Raw genomic sequence first — 21,508 nt, 5'->3', positions numbered from 1 at the left:
CATAGTGAGCCAAACTCGGTTACTTTCCTATAAAATTAATAATAACAATTCATAGAAAATACATAAACAATAATTTCTTATATAATTATTAACCCTTCGGTAAAAATAACAGCTCATAGAAAACTTATTAGGTGTAGCTGCCTATAAACACATATATATTCAATAATTTTAGAGCATAAATTTGCTCACAAAGAATTTTAGCCAAAGACCTAAATAGGCAAATTCATGTGCCAGCCTGCATATGCACACAAATTACTCACATTGAGTGATCAGCTGACTTAGCAATGATTTTGTAAGCAATATCCGTGGAAGAAACATCAAATTTCTCCTTTGAGAAGACACAAAACTATAAACCCTGATGTTATAAGCAATATTAAATAATAAAATAATCTCTATAACATAATTAAAAAATAACATCATTTAAAAAATAATAAATAATTTTATTTAATTGAAAACTACAAATTAAAATACCTATTTAAATTAGATTAGGCAAAAATTCTTTATATACTATATTTGTAGCTTCATTTTAATTTGCCCCTCATCATCATCATAAGTTAAAACTTTTAATTCATTTCTACTTTTCACCCTTGAAAGAGCAACATAAAGTTGTCTATGCATGCAGACGGGTCTTTTCATAAATAACTCGACGTGAGATAATGATTGTCCTTGACTTTTATATTAATTTTTTCTTTCTAATTTTTTCTTCTCTTTTGGGTTTTTTTCTGTTGGTAATTTTGCTCACCTTTTTGTAATTTCTGAAATTCTAGTTAAATAAATCCCGGCGCTTGCAATTTGTGTTTTTTTTTTATTATTATTACAGCTGGTTCAGAAAATTTTGTTATTCGTTGTTGTTTCTTTGCTATTTATTGATATTATGTATTGCTGAACTCTTTTGTAAATTGGACCTGATTATTCATTTTGAGATTTTTCAATTCCATTGGATGTTAATCTCAGTTAACTTTAGTTAATCTTAGTTCTAAACTCCTTTCAAAGCAATTTTCTGTTTTGATTATCGGTTATAATGCAATCTTTTGCCTTAATATCGTGATTATGAATTTATATTTCTAATTGTTATTCTTTTTACGGTTTTTTTTTTTTTAAAGGTTTTTTATGGGTTTAAACCTTGCTAAAAATTCTGATTTTGACTTTGAACCTCTTGTGGGTTTGACTCAATAAATTACATTTCAACAACCAACTCATTGTAATTGTTTTCAATCTTTGAAACAAAATGGAAATTCTCAGTAACTCCTTTGGATTTCTGAAAAAACATCTCTTTTGGACATATTTTGATAAGTTAAACTTCATAAATCAGATCTATGCTACAGTTTTCTTATAATGAGGAACAATTTTGTTTTATTTTTCTGCTCCAGGGTAATTGTCTTTTCACTCTTTTAACGGCAAAAGCCATGGATTTTGGACAAAAGAACCTTTTTAATGAGATGGAACAAAATTACCGGGACTAAATACCTAATATACAAAAATATAAGAAGAAGAAAATTAATTTTATAAAACTTTATAGACTATAAATAATTATTTTTCCTAACGTAAATTCCTATTTTCTAGGAAAAGTTCATTTGACTATAAATTTTATAACTGGTTCAACCAGTTAAATACAAGAATTTTTGGTTCAGATATCAGTATAGAAAATTTCGAAAAAGTTGATAGACCAAATTTGCAATTAATCCTTCATCGATTTATTAATCAAATAATACAGAGAGTATTTCAAATAATACAGAGAGTATTTCATGATACAACAAATAAGGAAATTTCTCTTAAAAAAAAAAAAAACAAATAAGGGAATTCAGTTGATAGAACTGTGGATGGCTGGTGAGGTGTTAATCCTACATATATACACAAATGTATATACCTTTCTTCACCACCATTTTATTTAAAATGCAAAAAACTACTTTGGAACGCGAAAATAGATTGGGATAGGATTTTTAGCAGTAGGAGGTGAATCCCAAACAGAGAAAGCACTTGCAGAGTTCATCCATTTCTTTGTCATTTCTGGGTAATGACGATCTAATACATCTTTTAGACTCTCTGTAGTATTTACCCATTCAAATCCTTTCTTTGTGTATGTTTCCTCATTGAAATTGCTTGTGAAAAATCTGTCAGCCTCTAACCTCCTGCAAATCACCAAGTCCACATAACAATTCAAAACAACTATTAATTAGCATCTAATTAACAACATTTTTTTCTTTTTTCATATCGAAATTTTAATACGATAAAATTTTAAGATTATTCTTAAAATAGATTATGAATTCCTTCAAAGGGTTCGAAATTGTCATCTCTAACGGTAATATGCAGTAGTGATATATTAAGAGACGACGAGTAAAAATTGATTCTAATCTCTTTGCTTGTCATTATCTATTTTTCTTTTATGTTAATTATTAGCCAATTACCTGGTTGCCATTACAAGGAATATGATAAAAGCAGTCTCACTAATGGCAAATCCTTTGATTTTCTTTTCTGCCATAAGGCCCACTAGAAGATCAAGTTCTTCCACATCATCACCGTACACCTCATTCAGTACTTGAATTGCTTCTTCGTCATCCGTCAGATCTTCCCATTTGGATATGGGTATTAACAATATTGACCTACGGAACTCATTATACCTTGCAACATTCCTTTCCCTGTCCCTGTAAACTGCGTTATTCGAAAAACATAGGTATAAATTCCTTGTCATATGGTCATTGGAAAATCAATTAATTGAATAAATGGCTATGATCAGTTTACATACCTTCAAGAGCTGGTAGGTCCACACGATCAGGCCTATCATGGCCATTGATGTCCTGTGGTATAACATCCCTTAGCCACATGGGATAATTCCAGAGCTCCAGGGCTCCAGAAGCTTGGTGACCCATTGAAACCATTTGTTTAGTAAATCCAATCTCTTCTAAAACCTTCTCTCCTTTGTGGCCTATCAGGTTTTCCATAGGGATCCTGTTCATACACAGTCAGTTTAGAAAAAATTTTTTCAAAAAGAAAAAAAATGATAAGTCAATCAGGAATGGTCTGACAGCTCGCAGTGTTATTTCGACGCATTGAACCTCTCGATGAATTTAAAAAAAAAAAAAAAAAGATGAATTGGTGAGATACATACTCTTTGATTAATGGGAGAGATTTGTTGGATCCAGGAGTAGTTGAAATGTCTCTGAGGGCCAGATGATCAGGCATAAGTGAGTGCATTCTATATACACTCACAAATTCTTCAGTTAAGGAATATGGGACACCATGATTTTCTGGTTTCTTTAAACCTACGAGACCTCCTAAACTGGCTCCTCCAACGTGCCCAAATGTGTCCTTAAATTTCTTTCCCAGCAATCCATACCTAAAACATATTTTGGAACCCAAGACCAGTTATTAATTTCTTTAATTTTACATGTATATATATTGCTGAATTTACTTAGAAATAGATAATTAATTTACCAATTGGCGCGCATTCCTGCCAATAATGTATCAGTTTTCAGAAGTTCGACGGTCCAATCAATGGTGTGAATCTTCGCAATTACAGCAGATGTTACCAATCTTGCATGCCTGTATAACTCTTCATCACTTAAATCTGGATATTCCTTCTGAAAAATCAAGAACAAAAATGAGGAAGAATCCAAGTCAATGGAGGTCATCTATAATTTTATATTAAAAAAATGTGTATATATATATATATATATATATATATAATAATCTCTGTTACCTTAAGAACATCGCAAACTGCATTGTGCTCCTTGATAAAGAGGGCCTGCAAGGTGGAAACACCAATCCAACTATTCCGAACATCTCCCGATAGAGCAATTCCATCTTGGTCATGAAGGAGAAGTCCATTTTCTGAAATTTTGAGCTTCCCATCTTTAAATGTTCTTACCTTGTGCAATCTTTCTGCATTGCTTCCATATATAGCACTTCCATCCCTGCACAGCATCGAAATTGCTTTTCAATCTTTCTATTATATCTATAAACTATTTTCTACTACATGTATGAAAATATTTTAAGAAGGAATTAATGATGGGTTAAACTTTCAACGATCTGAAATATAAAATAGATATAATATATATATATATATATATATATATATATATAAATATATAGGAAGTGTTCTTACCACCAAGGGGTGCGGGTGTTCAAAGTACCAGTCTTTATATCATAAAAGCCAGTGGGAACTTCCTTTGTCTTGTAGAACTTGAAAGAACTAAGAGGACATTGACTTGCAACTTCTTTAGGGGCAGTCAGCTCAATCTGTATATAATTCACCCAAAAAAAAAAAAAAAATTGCTAAGGAAAAACTCAAAGCTTGATTAACATACATTTTTCCATTAAAAAAAAAAAAAAAAAGAAGAGGTAATCTGGCTAGAATCAGTAAATAGCATACTTCTGTTGTTGAGTAAATATATAATCGCAAAATCAAATTAAAATGAAATATGATTATAAAAATTGATTTAGATAACAAAATTTACAGCGTAGCTTTAAAAAATAAAACAATTGACCAATCAATTAGTGTAGTTGGCAATGATAGTAAGAATAAGGATTTTTCTTCCTCACTAATTAGAAATAAAAAATATATATATATATTTCTGAATAAATATATTTTTTAGAATTGTCAGAAAAAAGAATAATCATCAAATTATTTGAAACTAATCATAATTATATATGATGCTAAAACTAAACTTTTTTAATGATTAATCTCTAATTGTAATTGAAATATATGATTTTAATACTCTAAACTAAACCCTAGCTGATATCCTCCATCAATTACAGATGCCAGCGTAGGATTAAGAATAAAGTTCCTAACCCTAAATTATGAATGGCTGAAAAACATATGTAAGGGCATGAGAAAATCAAGAATTATAAATGGCTGAAACAGCAAGGACTAAAAGGATTAACCCCATATTTATAATTGACAATACAATAATTATAAAAGAGCTCAAGGATTTAATACGTAGAAAAATACTTATATATAAAAAAGAATCACGAATCCCAAAATAATATTAATCTCATATTTAAGAAATTTGTTAAGTTTAAATTTAGTCAAAGGCAATTAACTTAAAAAAAAATACAAAAATAAAATTTATTTTTTATTGATTAAATAAAAAACACACAATTCACACATATGGGTTACGAAAAGTGCAATAAACCTGGTTGGTATCCTCCAAGTGATCAATCCAATCATGGATCATGAATTGAATCCAAGAAGCTGCTATCATATTGAATTGCTTTCCTGTGTCAATAAACTTTCTCCGAGCTAGAAGTTTTGTCGCTACCACCATTGGATCTGGCTTCGTCAGCTGTAATTAAATGCACAGTAATATTAATCACTATCAAAAATTTTGAAGTGTATAATTATTATTAATTCATTATTTAATAATCATATTTATTAACTTTTTTTTGGGAAATATATATTTAGCTAAATTATTTATTGGACATGTTTTTGAAAAGAACTCTGAATCTTACTCTTATGTCTCCGTCAAAAAAAAAAAAAAAAAAAAGAGTTATTTGTTCAAACTTTACCTTTAAGAACAGGGAGAGAAAAAGCAATTTTGAGGTAATTTTTTCACAATTCATTTATTTTCTATTTTCATGAAATATTTTTACTAAGTTAATTTTTTAAAAAGAAAAATAACGGACAGAAAATTTGGACATAAGTGAGATGCCTATGTTTAGAATTTGGTACTTATTTATTTCACTTTTGCAATTCCATTAGGGAAAAAATATATTTACACATGAGATTTCTCAATTCCATCCTTTTTTTCTCAAAAATGGAATTTTAAATTTTAAATTTTTATTTCAAAATACTCTTCAAACTGGAAAAACCTTTTTTTTTTTCTTTAACCAAGAAAGGGCATCATCAATTTAAGCTACCAATATAATCTGTGAGAAGCTGCTAGGCTTCAAAGTGAAGTGCATTTATATGTATACCTTATTTTTCTGGACAACCGGGAGCATGTTCCGGCCAAAGAAAGTTCCTTGGCTGCCTGCAGCTTCATTGAAGGGATCATTGAATTGTCCATCAGCTGTTCTATAAGGAAAATCCGCCGGATTAAAGCGAACGCCAACCGGAGTTCTGCCTACATTTAATAAGTTATACTCCTGGTGCAGGTGCCGGCGTATAGCCAAATAAAAAAGACCTAAAAACACAGGTAACTTAGGCCATAACCCTAGCTTATCGACGGAGTGCACAATCTGCATGAAAATAAATTTTTAAAATTAGACACAAAATAACTATGAAAAAGATTAATAGTGATTAATGGATAATTAATAAGTAGCTTACGAGGAAAAGAAAAGTGTCAATGATAGTCATTTTAGCAACAACTGCATGGAAATCTTCATGAATTAAACGTCGCAAATGCGAAGATAACAGAGACCTAAGAGACGACATCAGTAACGTAAACATGTGTTTTGTGTTTAGGGATAGCAGAAAATATCTTTGTATGTCAAAAGTTCAGAAACTAAAATGAGTATTTATAGACTCAGAAAAGAGGAGAACGTAAGAAATGGAGACTCTTCTAATATCACATGTCGTTGAACAGAAAAACCCAACAAAATTTGGAAAAAGACCAAATCAAATTATTAGTCCATGTTTAATTTCATCGGAAAAGCACTCATGGTCAAGCTAGATTTTTAAAATGGAGAACAAAGCTCAAAAGGATAGGCTGCTCCAAGAGTCGTCGTGAGTGAGCCAGTAGTCCATGTTCGATAATAGTAGCTATTTTAGTAAATGCTAATTGTTTTAATTTACTAATCGTTAGCGATTAAATATAGAAAATACTTAACTAAATTAGGTACATGGATGCATTTATGAACCAAACTACTAAAAATATGAATTTTTTTAAAAATTTATTCCTATTTTATCATTTTTTTCCGACTATATGATTAGAAGAATTATCTTTTCAATAAAAACTCTTATTTAATTAATTTGGTCCATTGATTGAGCCATGACCCTATTTAGACAATTCAGCTACTACAGCTTAGTTGTTTATTTAGTAAAAATAATTATTCAATTAGCTGTTAAATGAGAAATAACAAAAAAGGATATGAACAAATGTTGTTTAGGTATTAGAATAAATAACAAATTAGCATAAATCAATATCTGCTTAATGATATTAACTATAGATTTGTGGTCACTTGAGCTGGAGTACCATCTTAAACGCTAATATGCAGTTAGGTGCCCACGTAAAAAGCATTAATCATCGATGATTATTAGCAAGCAGCCACCAATTATTGAAAAGGGCTTTTCAAGACAACAGCTTCACAAAGATATAAAAGAAAAAAAGAAAAAGCTGACAAGCAAACTACTTGCCAATATAAAATAATAAAAAAATAAATAGCAATCCCTAAATTACTAAAAAAAACTCAATTTCGAATCTTTTTCAAATCAATTTCTAGCTAATTTATATTGAAATTAAAATACTAATTTATAAAAATAATTACTAATTAAATTTTTTAAAATATGTTTATGTCATCATATAGTTTTCTAAAAATGAAAGCTAACTATTAAACAGTATTATAAATATTTCTTAATACGAGATACCAGCTATTATAAACAGCTAAATTAAATAAATTTTTGGTTTCATTATTGATAAAATATGAGAAAATAAATGAATAATTATTAGTATTTTGTAATGTATGGATGCAAGCAAGCAGCCATATAAATTTGCACGTGGAAATTACGCAGCCGCTAATTTTTTATTTTTTATTTTTCCGAAACAGGTTACGCAGCCGCTAGATTACAGACACGAAAGAAAATAAATAAATAAATAAATAGTTGTATAAAAATTAAGCAGCCTAAAAAGAATAATTGACTGTGCAGCCAGTTTCTCCTCCATCTCTCTCCTTTTACGATTCTCTTTTATAAATCTTTTATTTTCCAATTTGCTTTGCTTTGAATAACCAACGCCGCATGTCAAATAAACTTCAACTTTGTTTTTTTTTTTTTTTTTAAATTACCAGTATTTAGAATCTAATTCAGTTCAGACTCGGTCACAGTTAAGGAACTCAAAAGTTTTTTCTATGTTTTCAGCTTGTATTATCAACTGAATTATAATTTATAGATACTTCAATTTTGTTATTTATTATTTAAAATATTCAATAGCAGGTGAGAATATTACATGATAGGGAAAAAAAACTCTTATAAATATATAAAAATAATAATAATGATTAGTCTGAGAAATTTATTGTTGAAACCAAATACAATCTATTTGAGAAGACGTGGCAATTTTTCTTTTTGATGAACATAAATTTTAAAAAGAAAATAGGGATCAAAAATAAATTAATTAAATTTATAAATTTAGATATAAGAATTTTAGGAAAAAGACCCTTTGACTCCTCATTTTTATATATAAATCCACATTTGACGAGGATGGATGTCTATCTTTCGTGCAAAATGTATCTTTTCTCCCTAATGAAAATGACGCTAAACTTATCTAAATTCATTTATTATTCACTAATTAAAGAAAAAATTATCCTATTGAAAGGAACTAAAATAATTAAAAATGACGGTTTAACTTCTATTCTGGCTTTGCATCTGATCAACTTTAATGAGTCTCTGAACTAATTTGGTTTCTTGCCAATGACCAATCCATTTTAATAGAGTGAATAAAAGTAAGACTCAACCAATTATTATATGATTATCTATGACTAAAAAAAAAACATTCATTTGGATTAACATTTACAAAAGGAAGTAATTAAATTAAAAACCCTAATTTATTATCATTATTATTATTAATTTTTATTTTAGGATGTAATTAATATTAACATCCCATTTGAAACAAATTAATGAATTCTACAAAATCTTATAGAATTCGAAATAATTTTCTCCTTTTTATATTCAATTTTAGAATTATTCCAAATATAAAAAAAACTTGAAATTCAAACCGATCATATATTTTAAGAATTCATTAATAATGAATTATAATTATGACTTATTTAAAAATAAATTTTATATTTGTAATTTATTTGTATCAAATTGAAACTGGGACGTAATTGGTAGTAAAAAACAAGATGACAACTGAAGAAATGAGGAGTTGCTATGAAATGTTTGAACGTGGCAAACAGCTGAAAAGTCAGGATTCGCCCATTGGAATTGAAGAAACAAGTTGCAATTTGAAGCCAAAATTTATTGATTAACACGAGGTATGCTATGATTAACATGATAAGAAATCGAATTTGAAAAATAAAATTCAATTAGTGTTTTTGAGTGAAATAATTAATTAAAATTAATTAAGTTTAGAAAAATACATCATAAACATAATTTAAAGAATCGACTAAATTTAGAAGGTCTTTGGTCATTGAAATTTCAAGAAACTGATATAAGATTGCATAATTTTGAACTAGAATATTGCGTGTGGACCAAATCAACACTTTATTTATGTTAATTGTACTATTCTGAAATTAAGTTTTAGCGTTTTAGACAAATTAATTAATTTTTTTGATAATCATATCTATTTTTCCCCTAAATTCAATTAATTAAATAGCTAATGTCTTTTTTATTATTTTAAGTTAAACAATTATTTTTATCGAATACTTGTAATTTAAACTATTATATAACAATTATTTTCTAAAGTTTAGAATTAAAAAGCTATTATACTAAAACACCTAATATTGTTGAACATGCGACGAACAATAAACATATAAGTTCTTAATCCCTTAAAAATTTTGCTTTAATATCTTTTTTTTTTGTCTTCTAATTGTAACATTATCTTTATTTATTTTTAACAAAAACAAATAGTAAATCTTAATTTAATTCCAATGTTAGCCTTCATCTTTATTTTGTTATTGTTTGAATTATTAATTTTTGAAAAGAAAAGAAAACGAAGAGCTTCATTAATATAATAAATTTATTACATAATCATTAATTATATAAAAAAAAGAAAATAAAGATTATCTAGATAGGTATAGATGTAAATAGGCATGAAGTGAATTTAGTATCAATAAAAAATAAAAAATGAAAAATAAAAGAAAATCAAAAAAGACAATTGAAACATGAAATATGAGAAAAGTATAAAAATTAATATGGTTTTCATGAAAAGGCCACTGATAATAAAAAGGAAAATGTCTATAATATCTCTTCTTATTAGGCATTTGAAGATAGAATTTTAATTTTTCCTATAATTTCATTCATTAATAATAATTTTTAAATTGTCACAATTAGTTGAGAATATAAAAATTATGATTTAAAATTATCATTATATAGCTAAAACGTAAACTAAATGATTTTGGATGTCATGCTCAGGCACAGCCCAATAGCATTGGGCAAAAGTGCCGTAATGATGGACTAAAGACCATTTTCGAAAATGTGCCCTAATTTCGATTGAGGCCCACAAAAGCCCAACATGGTCTCTTCTGTCTCCTCCCCCTCTTCATTTGATTTACAGAGAATCCGAATAAGATTAACAAAAACCCTTACGCGCACCAGAAACACAACACCTAAAGAAATGGACAACAAACCCAGAAAACGCGGGCGGAAACCCAAGAAAACTCCAGCCCCAGACACCATGGACTTGCAATTCACCACCAACACACCCCAAATCGATGCCGTTTCTCTTCCCTCTACCGCCACCACCGATACCCCTAGCACTAGTTCTAGCCCTCCTCCCTCCGGCCGCGGCCGTGGAAGACCCAGAAAGAAAGGAAAACGCAGGGAAAAGTCGGAACCCAAGTCACCAGAACGAAGGCTGACACGACACGGAGAGCAAAACGGGGAATTCTATGCACCCGTCGGTGAAATTAGGCACAATAATATGATGGGAGTGGTTGCGGCGGCGGAATGGGAGACTGTAGTGAAAGTAGTTCCGGCAATGGATGCAGTGGTCAAGGTGTTTTGCGTGCATACTGAACCGAATTTTTCATTGCCCTGGCAGCGAAAAAGGCAGTATAGTTCGAGTAGTAGTGGGTTTATCATTGGGGGAAGAAGAGTATTGACAAATGCGCATTCTGTAGAGCATCACACCCAAGTTAAGCTGAAGAAGAGAGGGTCTGATACTAAGTATCTCGCTACTGTTTTGGCTATTGGCACTGAATGTGATATTGGTATGCAATTCTTTTATTGTTTGATATGTTAAAATACATAGCTTTCCTTCAATTTAAGTTACCTTTTTAATGCAGTTATCTTAGTAAGTTAGGCTATTTGATCGCATGGTGATGATTATTCTATATTTTCTTTATTTTTATAGCACTGTTGACAGTCAATGATGATGAGTTTTGGGAGGGAGTTACACCTGTGGAGTTTGGAGATTTGCCTGCCCTTCAAGATGCTGTTACTGTTGTGGGTTACCCAATTGGGGGTGACACAATTTCTGTGACAAGTGGTGTCGTTTCGCGCATAGAGATACTATCTTATGTCCATGGATCAACCGAGCTTTTGGGCTTGCAGGTTATAGAAAACAAATTCTACTTACTATAGTTTAATCATGTTTTCTTTTTGGTTATTGAGAATTGACCTATTCCAGCGGATGTGTTTTATTTTTTACAATTTAATGCAGATAGACGCAGCAATAAACTCTGGAAACTCTGGGGGGCCTGCCTTTAATGACAAGGGCAAATGTGTTGGTATTGCATTTCAATCTTTGAAACATGAAGATGTGGAGAATATTGGTTATGTAATACCCACACCAGTTATCATGCATTTTATTCATGATTATGAAAAGAATGGGGCTTATACAGGTATGGCATTTTCTCTATTTGGCTTGATTGGTCCCCTTTCAGCCATCATCTACTGTTGATTCTTTTTGTAATGCTATGGCTTTAATTTTTCTGCTTTTTTTTTTTTTTTACCTTAATTATTGTCCCTTTTGTGCTCTATTTAGGCTTCCCAATTCTTGGGGTTGAGTGGCAGAAGATGGAGAATCCTGATTTGCGCGTGTCAATGGGGATGGGACCTGATATGAAGGGTGTTCGCATTAGAAGAATTGAACCAACAGCTCCAGAATCCCATCTTTTGAAGCCATCTGATGTTATCCTTAGCTTTGATGGGGTTAAGATTGCTAATGATGGAACAAGTAAGCATTTTTCTTGTAAACATATTTATTATTTTCTTGCCCAAAATTTGAGTTCCTTTTTTCTTTTTTTTCTTTCTTTCTTTTTTTTTTTTTTTTGTGAAATTCCAATGTTACTATCTATTTTTCCTTCATTTTACCATTTAAGTATAATGTTATTTTGCATGATTATGCACGTTGTGTCTTCACTGTGCACTAAACAAAGGTAGTGAGATGAGGCAAAAACTTTATCATTGTTGACTATATTAATGTTGAAGTGTGGGGTGGTATTTTCATTTAAGTTTGAGTTTCTCATTGTTTGAAATTCTTGTCAACTACATAGTTGGGATTGAAGCATGTCATTTTTTGGGTACATCAAAATAATAAAATATTGTACAGAATAGATGGTAGCCTTTCTTTTCCTATCACCCTCATCTTAGTGGACATAAGATGTTCCAGATAATCATAATGATTAATGAGTCTTCTCGTCGTTTTGCTAATTCTGCATCTTTCCTTGTGTATGCTTCTTTTATAGTGGGGTTTTATCCTTCTCTTGGATGATAATTGGAAATGTCCTCGAAAATGGAACTCATTAATAAATCCATACTTGCAAGTTCTTGATTTCACCTAGGAAATGTTAAATGCTGCTGCTCATCTCATCACTAGTCCAATTTGAGATGAATATAACCGTGCTCTTTTATCTTATCGATCAATCAGTTCATGTATTGGCGAACTCATATAAGCTTCTCTTGTGGATGTCTTTGTTTTTATAAAAGTTTGAGTTAGATGTAGTTTTAACATTGTCACTAACATTTTACGGCAAAGGCCTGGCCTTGTGTTTTTGGAAGTGGTAGAAATTAAAGAAATCCATATGGGTGGGCTTAACTAGTTCTCCTTTTTTAAATCAAGCATCAGATGGCCTATACAGGGCATAACAGTGGTAATAAGCTTCTTACTTTACACTTCCTCCAGAAATAATAATAATAATAATAATAATAATAATAATAATAATAATGTCATTGTTTGGTGGTGTCGTGAATCAGTTTTATCTGGTTCTGGAATTTAATTTAATTGCATACTTCAGAGTGAGTTGTGGAATTTGTAGTTATTACTTTGTTGAGTTGGTTTTCCTGGGATTTAATTTGTTAATTGATCCAGTTTATATTTTCTGTACCTTGGCTTGAAAATGAATTTTGCTATTATGACCGGTGGTTTTGTCAAGGGGAGGATAACTTGTTTGACTGCTGTTAAAAGGCTGTTACGTGATAATGACAAGCTATTTTGGCACCAGGGAATCTACAAATTATTAAAAAAAAAAAAAAGTGAATTTCATTTCTTTGCTTCCCTTTTGCCCTTTTTGTTTTGGGATAATAATGCAAGTGGTGTCTTAACTTCTCAATTTTTGCTATTTTGGTGTTTGAGCGGAAAGTTTTGCAATTAAGTGTTTGAACTAGTTAAAAACTCGCAGTCAAGGAATCTTGTTGACATGGGTTTTTGGAATGCTGAATTCAACGAACTGAGGCCAATTTTTGCCATATGGTCAACTAACATGAAACAACCATGAGCTTGTCTAAGCATTGCACGTGACTTTTACAATGGAAAAGACAAAATAGCCTCAGTCCATTTCATTATTCATCTTCTTTTCAACCTAGTTTATCGATCAAACAACCAATTTAAGCAGCAATACTCAAATTAATGTTTGAACCTTTTTTCCATTAAGCACCAAAATAGCGAAAATTGAAAAGTTTGGACACCATTGGCATAATTATCTCTTTTATATTGTTGAACTTATTTTACATTTTCATTAACGTTTGACTGTTTATAAGAAAACTGTCTTGCACCAATTTCATCAATATGATTGTGTAATATATTGGATACGTTACATTAATCATTTCCATTGAATTGTTTCCAGTTCCATTCAGGCATGGAGAGCGAATTAGTTTTAGTTACCTTGTTTCTCAAAAGTATACTGGTGATAAAGCTGTGGTTAAAGTTCTCCGCAATTCAGAGATACTTGAGTTCAACATAAAACTTGCAGCTCACAAGCGGTTGATCCCAGCACATATTAAGGGCAAACCTCCTTCTTATTTCATTATTGCTGGATTTGTTTTTACTTCTGTATCTGTTCCATATCTGCGATCAGAGGTGTGCACTGCACTTGAATAATTTCATTGTTGTTTTTGCTTTTTGTAGTTTTGTTCCTTCTCTCTATTATTATTATTATTATTATTTTTTTTTTTTTTGCTTATTTTTCATTTTCTTTTTTGAAAACCTAATGTACTCAACAATGGTACTCCTATGCATGCATGGACTACTTTCATGTCTGTCTCTCCATGTGTGTTTAATCCTATACATGTGTGAAATGATGGCATGTCTTTGTGTCCATGTATGCTTAGAGCTAATTTCTTGTTGATTGTCTATTGTATTATTTTAGCAGATGAATTCAGCAGCTGGCTTGAAAGATTGAGTACTTGAACATAAAATATGTTTTTGAAAACTCTAAACTATCAATAATATACGTGGCAAAACCATGCAATCTGCGGTGGGCATATCAAAATTGATTGTAATCTGCTGGCCCAAATATTAACCTTTCAGTTGATCCTTTGCCTTCCACCGTTGTATTTATATACCACAGGCTATAGTCTGCCCCATTAGCTGTCTTTTATTTTCTTTTTCTAGAATAATGCAGTGCAAATATTTTGAAGGAAAAACTGTTGTCCTTTCGCTTCTTTTTTATATGCGATATCATATCAATTTGAGAACTGATGGTACAGAGGAGCCTTTATTCAAGGCTAAGCTTTCCGTTACCCAGATGATGTACATGCATGGTGCAACCCACACCCTTATTCTGTAATATAGGCTAGAATGTGACAATATTTTGATCTCTAGATTGAATTTAGAACTGGTAGTGGTTGATGATGGGATGCATTAGTTTGTTGCAGCCTATTCAACTTTAACAGTAGCTTAGTGAAATAAGTGCATGAACCTAGCAGCTTTATTAATTTGAAGATAGTACAGTAGTACTTCTGTTTGCATCTGTAAAAGTCTACGCAAGTTGTCCAACTGTAACTCTTTAAATTATCTTGGTTCCAGTATGGAAAGGACTATGAATTTGATGCTCCAGTCAAAATATTGGACAAGCATCTACATGCAATGGCACAATCTGTAGATGAACAGGTTGTTGTCGTTTCGCAGGTATCTCCCTGCTTTCCCCTTTTGACTCCCAAAAAAAAAAAAAAAAAAAAGTTCCATGTTTTTTTCTTTATGTTTTTCGGCCAGAGGTATCTTTATTGCTAATAATTTATTGCATACATATTTGTTTGTAATATGTATACTAGGTTCTTGTCGCTGACATTAACATTGGATATGAAGAAATAGTCAACACTCAGGTACTTTACTCAATTTTCAATGTGACATAACATAAGGAAACTTGAAAGGATTTTGTGATAATCTCTCTGGCTGTTATTTAGGTTCTTTCTTTCAATGGCAAGCCTGTGAAGAATCTGAAAAACTTGGCTGACATGGTGGAGAACTGTGATGATGAATATTTAAAATTTGACCTAGAATATCAGCAGGTACTCTCTGTTTCTCTCTGCCTTCTACAATCCTCCCTTTCCCACTCTCATTCATGACGTTTTTTGCATTGGGAATTGGTTTTTTCAGATAGTGGTCCTACAGACAAGCAATGCCAAGGCAGCTACTTTAGGTATCCTTGCAACACATTGTATACCTTCTGCTATGTCAGATGATCTTAAGACTTGAGAAAAAGCTAACAGTAAAAGGTACAGAATCTTGCTGCCATCTTAGATGCCTGGTAGAGTTTCAATTTTTGCATCTCCTTGTTGGAAATTCAGGATAATTCAACAGTTATGTTTGCCTCAAAGTATGAAATATTCAGTGATTTCCTGCTTTAATGTGCCCACTTGGCTTGCACTATTTTGCTACAGTTAGATGTGTCTTAATGGCAGTAGAGGAGTTCATTGTATTTGTACTTTTATCCACACGTATTTCATGTTGAGTGAAAGAAACAGATAGTTTGTCTCCCTAGGTCTCAGAGAGTATGTTTTGTTAGTTTCTCCTGCCGGTAAAATTATCTCAGGTGTAAGGTGTAATTTTCCTGTCCATATTTTATAATAGAAAACTATATAGGTATGGAGTAAACCATGATAAACATTTTGTTTTCATTTTATTTCATTTTTTGTATACTCATGTAAGATACTGGTTGTTGGATTTTATAGTTTGTGTTGTTTGTAATTTTCATAAAGCTCTTCAGTTTATGGAAGCATTTAATATGTAGGAAATGGACGACCATAGCACTATTGTGCGGATTACATGGCGAACAGGTGACTGTGTTTGCACATTCATGCTTGCATCTATAGTAAAAGCATTGCTCGTATAGTTGCTCTACTAAGGTATGGCAATTGGGTCAAAGTTGTAAAATGGAACTGGGTTTATTCTAGATTTAGGGGGGAAAAAAGAAGAAAAGAGACGGGAAAATTTTTATTTTTTAACATGCTCTGCTTGGGTTGAATGTGCCGTGTATCATATGAAATAATTCTCTTCAGCGATCAACGGTCTGCTGTTGGCTTAACTAGGCAAACCCTTTTGAAGGCCTTTGTTTGCCTAACCTCTGATTATTTGTGCCATTTGATTGTTTCTTTTACCAATTTTATCCTTTTGTTTATTACTTTTGATGCAAAAGTAATAATTAGAACAATGAAAAGTTGAGATCAAGGTCAACATTTGATGCTTGGTTTTGCATCGTACTATAGAAATCACTTGCTAATAATTTATGAAGATGTGCTTTTAGTTGCAAGCAAGGAGTTCTGATTACACTTTGTTAGGCATTTATAAGATTGAAAACACCAAATACCAAGCGTTGATGCAGCTTATGTTGTTCACCAGGCAAACATGAGCCATCACGTACTAGATTTTTATAAGAGTAGACACTTGTAGTTGGATACTTGTTATGTACAATAGCTATACGGTTTCCTCCAGCTTACTCGGTCCCGAGCATTTTTTACTGTTACACTGTACAATCATGCTGCTCAAGACTGGTAATAAGGTGGCAATTCTGGTCAATTTCGACCCTAACAAGTAAGAACTGCTACACTAGTTCTTCTTTGTAGTTTTGCAATAGAGGGACTTTGTGGGTGGATGGAGGTTGAGGATCCTCACTAAACTCTTCTTTGGCTTTCCCCCACATTACAGTATAGAACCCAATAGATATTATCGTTGCTCCGCTTAGACTGTCAAACACAGGATATGATAGGATCAAGAATATGCAAAACTAAAAGCTTCTACAAAAACACAGGGAACAGAAAATTTTGAATTATTTCATGGTTTTCATACCTTCCAAGATAGAGGGAATCACCAAGGAACATGGCTCCCATGGCAACTGCAATAGCAATTGACAAAGGCTTGAACATTGCTACAAAGACAGGTCCCTTCAAATGCAGAGCCCATGTGTGAACAGTATTGTTCAAGCATGATCCAAACAGTCCCTAACAAAAATGAAGTCAAAGGGATTAGAACAATAGCATCAGAGTTGTTCTCAACATTGACAGGTTTCAAGATTGAATTGCACGAGAACCAAATTACCGAGCAAACAACGGAGGCTAATGCTATACTTGGCCGAACAATCCAAGCACTAGTAGCACCTTCTGTAAACAGAGCTACAAAAGCTGCTATAATGCTCACAGTCAGGTTGTAAAAAAAGACTACTGTGAGCTCTGCTGGGTACTCTTTCATTATTTGAGTCTGTGCATCATTACAAGCACTGGTTAACCACATCTCTTAGACCATGTTCGGGTAAGAAACTTTCATTTTGAAAAGCATTATTGAAGGAAAGAATAGCTTGTACCTGAACAATATACCATAATGGAACAAGTATGTATTCACCAGTAAGAAAAATGCCACCAAGTATCCAATTTGGATTTGATGAATGAAGAAGAGGCTGATATAGAGAAACAGATGGTGATGAAACAATAACAATTGGTGGGCCTCTGTATAGAGTCACTACAAATGCTCCTGCTATTGACACAATTGTCCCTATGACTTTAGCTTGGCTACTTCTTCTTCTTAGTCCAACTCTCTCCATTCTTTTTCCAAGCAAAAAAAAAAAGAAGCATACAATAAAAGTTAGTAGTGGTGGTCCATGTGAATTGAAGTGTGGGGTCAGTTCTAGTCAATCCACTTGAAAGAATTGGTATCACTTTATATCAATATCATCATTTGTTCTTGTTCTTTACGAGGAAAATAATACCAATTGAGTTTAACCTAATAAGACTCATCACCCATTTTTCTGCTTTTGGAATCTTAATTGGACTAGATAAGATGCAATTACCATCACTATTATTGCATGCTGCCTAACAAGACAGGCACAGTCAAAAGGAAAATAAAAGAAATAATAAAAAAAAAACAACAGAAACAGCCTCCTATATTGTTTCTTTGAAAATCTTCTGTCCATAATACTAAGAAAATGCTAAAAAGAATTTTATTTTGTATCTCAATTATTGAAACAAATGATATTATAAATTTTCCAAAAAGGTAATTAAAATTTAAAAGAGCCCATTTTTTTTTTTGAAGAATCTTATAGACATTGTAATATAAATAAATGCATGTTTTTTATGTAATATATACATAAACATTAATTATGCAGCCAACTTGGCTTTATTAATGTTTTTCTACACTAGAGAGAAATTGAAGTAAAGCTTCTAAAGCTTTTGAATCACGTATCGGCCTGAAAGAACATGCCCGATCCGAGTCATACAAATTAATTCCCCCAGTTACGTTAAATCTAAGAAATAAGCAAAACTTAAGGGCGATCAGACCGAAATTAATCCTAGAATTTCAATTCTAAATTAAACAGGAATTGGAGAAATCGTCCAATTCTAACTCCTACAGCGAAGTGTGAGGGTAGAATTAACCCAGAACCGCTAGTTTAATTGGTGTTTCGAACCGGTTATTGTAAAAAATAGAAAACTGAAAAGTGCTCAACGACTCGCCAATAGTAGAAATGGGCCTGAAAAGACCGACCGGTACTGGTCACCACCAACGTACAAAGCCTAACACCTAGTCACCTAAGCTAACGGAGGGAAAGTAAAGTATCAACGACATGATCAAAATCAAAATCAAATTTTCAAGCCATTTCTAATGAAAATCAATGCGTTGGACTTTCTTTGGTAGTTTGATTAACACATAAGGGTATTCATGTAAATTATGAATAAAAGAAAAAAGTAAAAGAAAAAGAAACGGAAAGCAGTACCCGAAGATGATGGCAAGAATGAAAGTAAAAGCTGGTGTCAGGTTGCTGATGGCTGAAGAAAGAGTAGGAGAACTGTAATTGATTCCTGTATACCCTAAAATCTGAGATGAGCTCCTGCAAATTAACAAACTCAAATTAATTTCTTCAAAGAACCCACAGAACCCATAACTTTCGAATTTTTTTTCAATCAAAATTATACCCAATAAGCCCAAGAAGAGCAATTTTACGCATTATAGAGAAATTTAATGGAGGAAGCACTCTTGATCTGCATAAAAACAAAAAATTAATTAATTTCTTCAAAAACCCACTTGAGAAATGCAATTATATATGAAAAGGAACATAAAATCAAAGAGAAAGAGAGAGAAATTAACCTGTAGGAGATGAAAGGAGCAGGAAGGAGAACAAGAGCGGCAATAGCATAAGAATAAACAATGAAGATATGATAATTCATCCCTTTTAAAGTGGCTGCTTTGTAGAGAGTGTTTAAGCCTACGTTTATACACTCCATTGTTACTAAGCTTGTAAATGGCAATACATCCTTGTAACAGTATCTCCTGCTTGCCATCTCTCTCTGTCTCTCTGTCAAGAAATCAGATTAGGCTCAAGAATTCTGAGATCCCTATGTAAAATTTATAGGGAGAGAGATGACTTCCAAAAACAGGAACTGCTGTTTTGTTCCTTTTTATACTAATATCCTACATCTAATATATGTCATATTTGGTTCTGTTTTCTAGTTGGAAGTGTGTTTACTGTTTGTTGTTAATGTATCTACAGTTTATTATTATTGTCAAGAGTCGTATTCTTTCATCTTGAATATCAAGAAACCATATAAAAATGGGTATATATCGTGTGAAAGGTATCTTTGAGAAATTATTTATGTGCATTAGTGATATAATTGCCAAATGGTAATTATTCATGCTTAAGGTGTGAATGATGTAGAGAACTACTTTGAGTTCCCCACCCAACAAAATGATGGGTACCCCAGAAAATTAGAGGCACCTCTCATTTGCTAGTTCTAAGTACTAGTTTTAGAGCAAGTGATCCTCCAGCATAGTATAAGGAATGATGTCGTGAAATTTAAAGGTCTCAGGTTCTATTTCTCCTCCACCTTCTATAATCAAACCATCCTCAAGCTTAGCATAAAGATTGATATCCTGAAATTAAAAGGTCTCAGTCTCTGTTTCTCCTCCACTTTCTATAATTAAAGGATATTTTTATTTTATGAATTGTTCTCCATTAATTGATTTCTTTAGGGAGACGCATATATAGGTAAAAATTGAAAAATTCAACCGAATCGTTTAATTGGATTTTTATACGATAACATATCAATTTTTTAGGAGTTAACATACTTGGATTAAAATTAAAAAATGGAGCCGAATCAATTAATTTTATTTTTTAGTTTGATTATTTCAATTAATTAGTTCAATTTAGATTACATTTTAGATAATCTTAATTTTTAGTTTTCAATTTTTAAAAAATAAGTTAAACCCTAAATTTCCTTCTTTATTTATCAACTTTTTTTTTTTTTTTTTTTTTTGTGTTGAAACCTAATAATAATAGATTTCTAGAGAAACTAGTCTAATAATAATTGAGACATTTTTATTAAATTTTGATAAAAACGCAGTAATTGAATGAAAGAAATTGACAACCAGTGGAGTTTGACATCATAATAATAATTATTAATAATGTTTATAGAAACAAAATCAAATTTTAAATTTTATAATATAAATCTCTACCCCACAATAAAAGCAATTCGTGTGCTGACCACACGTCTGGACACAATCATGGCAAATTTGTAGATCTACCTAATAAATAAATCAAGCCTCTTTACGACACGTGTGGTCCACCCTCCACATCTATATAAATAAAATGCCATGTCTAAAATATTCGTAAGTGTTTTCATTTCATACTCCATCTACTATTATTTTATTTCGACTCTATTTGTTAATTATTACTCTAACCCAATCTATCGGTATTATTAATTTGAAAAATTACTATTAAATCTCTATTCATCCGAAAACTAATGACTACATTCATTTTAAAACAAAAAAATAATCACTTTGTCCTCACTTTTTAAAAAATTTACTAATTCATTCTTAATTTAGTTCCTCAGTTAGATTTTGTTCGGAAAAATTAATTATTTTAATGGTTGTTAGCTATTTTTTCGCATTTAACTGTAAGTTGTTTGAATAACTTTTTATGAAATGTGAAAGCTAAATGTTAGAAGTAATTTTTTACAAAATGTTATCCTAATCTCTAAAAACTAGTCCAAACT

At 31.5% G+C, this 21,508-nt stretch overlaps 3 protein-coding genes across 3 annotated transcripts; 1 reads left to right on the top strand and 2 right to left on the bottom strand.

Annotated features, from left to right (window-relative positions):
• Nucleotides 1–1,677: 1,677 nt before the first annotated feature.
• DOX1 (Peroxidase superfamily protein) lies at nucleotides 1,678–6,438 on the bottom strand. Its single transcript, XM_089716020.1, has 10 exons — nucleotides 6,266–6,438; nucleotides 5,914–6,177; nucleotides 5,133–5,282; nucleotides 4,103–4,236; nucleotides 3,698–3,911; nucleotides 3,433–3,578; nucleotides 3,107–3,334; nucleotides 2,744–2,946; nucleotides 2,406–2,649; nucleotides 1,678–2,129 (listed from the first exon to the last, which is right to left on the bottom strand). The coding sequence occupies exons 1-10, from the start codon at nucleotides 6,386–6,388 to the stop codon at nucleotides 1,904–1,906; spliced, it is 1,932 nt and encodes a 643-aa protein (XP_089572146.1). The 5' UTR covers nucleotides 6,389–6,438; the 3' UTR covers nucleotides 1,678–1,903.
• A 3,922-nt stretch (nucleotides 6,439–10,360) lies between these two features.
• Nucleotides 10,361–16,633, top strand: DEG9 (DegP protease 9). The gene is made up of 10 exons (XM_012226602.4): nucleotides 10,361–11,022; nucleotides 11,166–11,365; nucleotides 11,475–11,655; nucleotides 11,799–11,990; nucleotides 13,879–14,111; nucleotides 15,060–15,161; nucleotides 15,305–15,355; nucleotides 15,437–15,541; nucleotides 15,630–15,748; nucleotides 16,264–16,633. Exons 1-9 carry the CDS (start codon nucleotides 10,428–10,430, stop codon nucleotides 15,726–15,728), a joined length of 1,758 nt encoding a protein of 585 aa, XP_012081992.1. The 5' UTR covers nucleotides 10,361–10,427; the 3' UTR covers nucleotides 15,729–15,748; nucleotides 16,264–16,633.
• Nucleotides 16,634–16,745: 112 nt separating this feature from the next.
• Nucleotides 16,746–19,982, bottom strand: LOC105641952 (WAT1-related protein At3g28050). The gene is made up of 7 exons (XM_012226612.4): nucleotides 19,605–19,982; nucleotides 19,433–19,498; nucleotides 19,234–19,347; nucleotides 17,830–18,067; nucleotides 17,568–17,726; nucleotides 17,319–17,470; nucleotides 16,746–17,215 (listed from the first exon to the last, which is right to left on the bottom strand). The coding sequence occupies exons 1-7, from the start codon at nucleotides 19,796–19,798 to the stop codon at nucleotides 17,074–17,076; spliced, it is 1,065 nt and encodes a 354-aa protein (XP_012082002.1). The 5' UTR covers nucleotides 19,799–19,982; the 3' UTR covers nucleotides 16,746–17,073.
• Between the last annotated feature and the right edge of the window lie 1,526 nt (nucleotides 19,983–21,508).

Source organism: Jatropha curcas, chromosome 11, assembly GCF_041381405.1.
Source record: "Jatropha curcas cultivar XTBG-Jc1 chromosome 11, XTBG_Jcur_1.0, whole genome shotgun sequence".
NCBI lineage: Eukaryota > Viridiplantae > Streptophyta > Magnoliopsida > Malpighiales > Euphorbiaceae > Jatropha > Jatropha curcas.
The sequence above is the reverse complement of the archived record's forward strand: the minus strand, read 5'-3'. Positions and strand labels throughout refer to the sequence as shown.